General features: G+C 44.7%; 2 protein-coding genes across 3 annotated transcripts in view; one reads left to right on the top strand and one right to left on the bottom strand.

Moving 5' to 3' along the window:
- Positions 1-620, top strand: part of LOC104799717 (actin-depolymerizing factor 1-like) — a 935-nt gene extending 315 nt beyond the window's left edge. The window contains exons 2-3 of the mRNA XM_010522356.2: positions 12-118; positions 216-620. Of these exons, the coding sequence (XP_010520658.2) occupies positions 12-118; positions 216-366 (258 nt within the window). The 3' untranslated portion in view covers positions 367-620. The remainder of the gene's footprint in view (positions 1-11; positions 119-215) is intronic.
- Positions 429-5136, bottom strand: part of LOC104799353 (elongator complex protein 1) — a 6138-nt gene continuing 1430 nt past the window's right edge. The window contains exons 2-5 of one of the 2 annotated variants that reach the window (XM_010521821.1): positions 4748-5069; positions 1536-4572; positions 1224-1325; positions 429-1085 (exon numbers count right to left, since the gene is read on the bottom strand). In XM_010521821.1, the coding sequence (XP_010520123.1) occupies positions 770-1085; positions 1224-1325; positions 1536-4572; positions 4748-5069 (3777 nt within the window). In that variant the 3' untranslated portion in view covers positions 429-769. Of the gene's footprint in view, positions 1086-1223; positions 1326-1535; positions 4573-4739; positions 5070-5136 lie in introns of those variants that run through there. The other variant, XM_010521822.1, reaches the window with a different exon arrangement.

The following is a 5136-nucleotide window of genomic DNA, read 5'->3' as shown; positions in this document are numbered from 1 at the left end:
AAAGTTACGAGGATTGCTCTGCCAGCCTTCCTGCTGATGAGTGCCGCTATGCTGTGTATGATTTTGACTATGTCACGGATGAGAACGTCCCGAGAAGCCGGATTGTCTTCGTCGGCTGGTAATGATGAGCCCATCATTTCTCTGATTCTGGCTTACCCATATGTAAAAGATGGCACATAACGAACCATTTCTATTGATGTTCTTTTCGTGATAAGGTCACCCGATACTTCGAAGGTGAGGAACAAGATGATTTATGCAAGCTCCAAGGACAGGTTCAAGAGGGAGCTTGACGGGATCCAGATCGAACTGCAAGCCACCGATCCATCCGAAATGGGTCTCGATGTGATAAGGAGCCGCTCGAATTAAGAGAGGAGAGGTTTGTGATGTCACTGCTCTACATGGGTTTCACCGCAAGTGTCTTTATTGCAAAAAAAAAAAAAAAAAAAAAAAAAACCCTTTTGAACTTCGTTTGTTTGTCCGGGAGTTGTTGCCATGATTGTTATATTTTGTGGAATCGTGGTGTCGGGGTCTAAATGTGTGGTGTTTGAAACAAAAAGACATAATATATGTACCGTGGATCTTGAAGAGATTCGGTAAAAACTCGTGTTTGGTTGTTGCCCTCATCAAATATAAAGGTTTGCAAAACAAAATCCCATTGTAAGATCCGAAGATTTGTTTCTATGAATACATTATCAGGAAACATGTATAAGACAGTAGAGTGAAAACCCGAATCTGAGTAAGAAACAAAGTTCATTCAAGGTTCTCCGGCTTAAGGGCAGATGAACACCTTGAGCATCCAGCTGAAGGCATCAGAATTCCGAGCCGAGGTTCCGAGTTTTCGGACGTAGAGTTCTAAAGAATAGGTATCTTCGTCTAAGCTCTCGCTGGATAAGGTATCGTCCGCCAGCTCTACAGCCGCCATTTGTGTCACCTGAAAGTTTTCCGCGGCGTTTTGCAGCTTTTTTGCATACCCTTTTTCTCCGAGGGTTACGAGACAAACCAACAAGGAGTTAAGCTCGCGCTTCGCTCCGTCCGTTAAACGCATACCCTTAAGATGATCGACGAGAGCGAGCTCCTCTCCGGGGCTGCATTTTCATCAAAAATCCCCCATCGTTAGATTGTGTGCTTACTCGGCTCATCTCTTGGGCGAAAATCGAAAAGAAAAAAAAACAAGTCGGAAATGCAGCGGATGCCTTGTCTAATGAAACAGATCAGATCATTACCTTCCGGCACGGATTTTTCCGCCTTTTCTCCGGCGTCTCGACTCTCTTGCTCTGCTGGCAGCAGTCGAGCTGACGACAGAAGCAGCAGAACCCTTCCTTGTTCTGGTGGTCAAGCAGAAGAAACTTTTATCAACACAATCATATATGGCGTCCGGTTCTTCATACACAAAATCAGACAACGATTACTATTTGAAGCAACTAAGATCAACTGTTGAATTCAGAGAGAGCAACCAACAATGAAGAAAACTAAGACAGTTTTATTTTCAGCTTTCACTTTTCGCAAAATGCAAGCTTTATATGAAGAAAACGTACCCGAAGGTATAGGCGCTCATTCCACTCAAGTTGCTACTTGCTTCAGAGGCCGTGTCGTCGTCGAGATCGCATACCGACCGTTCTTCCTCCTTGAGCTTAGCCGCGAGCAGTAATCTTCTTTGCCGAACAGCTAAGTAACGAGTCAAGTACTTACCCACTTTCTCTAATGCTTCTTTGTATTCGCTTACTAAACTTCCCACACATTCCAACGAAGCGTCCTTCAACATCGAGATCATGTCATCTCTTCTATGCAAAAAGGCGACCCTTAATCCCTCTTCCCATTCCCTCGCATTGATGAGCAGATTGATTCCACCACTTATATCTCCACAATGCTCGAGAGCGACTTTGGCCGCTTCCCCTGGTTTCCCGAGGGCATTAAGCTCTTCACACACTTCATAAGCCAATTTCAAGGTCTCGTCTTTACACAATTTCATCAGCCCTGCCACTCTAAATACCCCGCTCCAATCCCCGCATTCACGATATGCTTTCAAAGCCTTGTCCAGTTTTGAGCAACACAGATAGTTTGTTGCAGCGTCCTCGAAACGTTTTTCGTCGCTGAGATGATCTCCCCAAGCCTCGAGAACCTCTTCTGCTTTATGAGGGTCGGTAATTAACTGAAGTCCCAGCGGGTAAAGTTGAGGGTTTTTCTTCATCAGGGACATGCAATCGGAATAGTGATTGTCCCCTGCTAATACAATGTTTCTAAGCGCGCTATCAAAACGGTGCAATTTGAGGTCGATGTTGTAACGCATCAGGGGTTCAGGCATTCTTTCCAATTCCTGAAGGTAAGGAAGGAATTCTTTCGGGTCCTGTTGGGCATTCAGTGCCACAATGGCTGCAAGGTTCAGATCGTAGAGGCCTAAGGCGGCTTCAAAGACTGCGTCGGAATCCAATAACCATAGAAGATGTTTCAGGGCTTCTTCAGCAGATGGGCAAGACTTTTGCCTCGGATCACCAGAATTTAGCAATTCCATTTCGCGGATGGATTTAATCCTCACCAAAGATTCCTCGAGGGCAGGAGGATCACTCCGAGCAAGAGTGGTCAAAATGCAGAGCTCCCTTGCTGGACTCTCTGGTATTCGTTCTTCAAGGGCCTTCCTTATCGCTTCTAGAACTGAGGTCACTTTGTTATTGCAATCATCTTTCACTTGGAGATCCTTGTCCCCCTTCCGCGAGCAGAAGTTTTTGTAAAGTGTTTCCGTAACGTCCACATTCTTGACGGAACAGACAAACTCGGTTATGTGGTTCAAATTGTTCACCTGTTTAACAAACTCGGCAGCTGATTGTAGAAATGCCTGCCACCCATAAATGTCCACAATGACATTGAAGTGAATCCTATGACGCCTCACCATGTTTAATGCATCTCTGTAACGTCGTTGAGATAACGCATTTGTAATGGAAGAGAGGACCAGCTTTCTAGGGTAAATACATTCAAGATTCCCCCGCATAGTTTGTAATATTACAGCAGCTTCGTCTCCATTCAGGACGCCGATTACTTTGGCACCTCTTTCCCAGATGTTTAAACAGTTCATGTTTTCCGCTTCCTGCTTTCTACCATCAATAAGGAAATTCTCGCTTCGGAGCTCCATTTCTCCCTGCAGTGCATCATTAATATCAACAATAAAGAGCAAATCCTGCTTGGTTGAAAGAATCAGATGGGTAACCACTCCATCAGCCAACTTGGAATAAAATGAAAAGCTGCTGCAGTTATTACATAGCCTTCTCCCGTTGATGTACAGTCTACCCGTATCGTCGAGTCCACATACCAAGGGTTTGAAGGTGCCATAGGCATCTACATGCACCACACTCATCCAAGGACAAGACGATGAAAAACCTAAGCTGTCATTTCTACTCGAACCTTCCACAATGCCCGACCTGGAAGCATACTCCAACACTCTACCCCCTTCAAACTGTACAAGGGCTGAACCATTCTTAGAAGGATTGCAACTAAGAGCAATGACTGATGGTTCTAGAAGATTCCGGAACAAAACTGTGGTCTCAAAACCAGAGTAAGTGACAAGATGAGGTGCATGACCCTCTGAGCACAAAATTTCAAGTTCTTGAATGTAATATCCATGAAGCTCTGTCTCAGACGAACTCAAGGGAAGGAAATTGCTGTGGCTAAAACCATAATGAGATACACACAGAAGTGAACGAGCATCCAACCAAAGAAGATGAACAAATGAGCCTAGTGCTGTTTTACTGCCAGAAATCTCGACGTTAAATTCTTTGCCTTCAAGATCTTCCCAAGTATGAGGAGCAGGAAACTCCACAAAGGACAGATTTCCATCTGACAAAAACACAGCCAAACAGGTCTTGGAGTTTCTCGAATAATAGGCCATATCTCGTACTGCACTCGGAAAACTGAGGCTGAATAAGAACATAGGAGGCGGCATCAAGGACAGAGATAACGGTGTCACGAGAATCTTGGAGTTATCAATGACGAACGCTGTCGAATCCTCCATTACTGCAGTTGCCCAGATAAAATTGCAACAAGTGATCTGTCCCTCAAGAGTCCAACATATTAGCTGCAGAGGCTTTGTTGGATCCCACATGAACCTTACCCCAACTTCCCTCGGGTATGTAATCTCTTGTTTCAAGTACCAGTGGTTGTTGCTAAAGAACCATACCCGAATGGCATCATGTGTGTTGCACCTTACAACACCAGCAAGAAGATCCGAGGTAGAATTCCACTTAAGAGCTTCTACAGTTGATTTTACTGGTCCTCCAATGCTAAATCTACTCCTTTCAAGTCCGTTTCTCTCAAAGAAAACGATTGAAGGACTTTCTTCTTCTGATTTCTTCTCATAAACAGCCGCGATTTTCGCCCCACTGGGCATCCATTCTAGAATCCCGTTCATGGAATCCTTTGTTTCTGAGGAAGAATGCAAATCACCAGAATCACTGTCCCACACTTTTATCTTCCTACATAAAGAACCAAAGGCATCAACCTCAGCCATAGTGGCAAAATATTTTCCATCACCTCGCCAAGAGATTGAAATTCTCCCGCAGTTTCCAGACAAATGCTCCGTTCCACCTGAAGCCATATTCCATTCATGTGGTTAGCAGAAAGACCATGGACTCATGACGCTAGAGCCTAGATATATAAAAGAGATCTTTGAGCAAATCAAGCAGATGAAAAACACGAGGAAGGAAAAAAAACAGAATCTAATAAGGCAACAAGGGGAAGTAGTCCTTCCGTACGTCAGCACCTTCAGGAACCTCGCCAAGTGCCCTCTCATACATCAAATCCCAATCATGGGTCATTACAAGTAATTGCCCAAAGCCAGTAATGATTCCGACCAGATCTCCACTCGGACTGGGGGAGATACACTTGACACCTCCATCTATGTTTCCAACAAGTTCAGTAACATTGCTCTCCACGTTATGCAGCAGCAGAAGCCCACCAGAAGTCCCCAGTAAAAGTGATTCCTTCTCCATGAGATAATCGAATGCCGTGATGAAGTCTCCGGGTTCCAAATCAATGCAAAAAACTTCAGCATGCAGCTCAGTCTTCGTCCATGCTCTTCCATTCTACCACATTATGACTCAAGTTAGCTGAAGCAAATGAAATTCCAAAACATTCGGGGGGGGGGGGGGC

Source organism: Tarenaya hassleriana, unplaced genomic scaffold, assembly GCF_000463585.1.
Source record: "Tarenaya hassleriana unplaced genomic scaffold, ASM46358v1 Cleome6, whole genome shotgun sequence".
Taxonomy (NCBI): Eukaryota; Viridiplantae; Streptophyta; class Magnoliopsida; order Brassicales; family Cleomaceae; genus Tarenaya; species Tarenaya hassleriana.
Note: the sequence above shows the minus strand (reverse complement) of the source record. Positions and strands in the feature narration are given on the sequence as shown.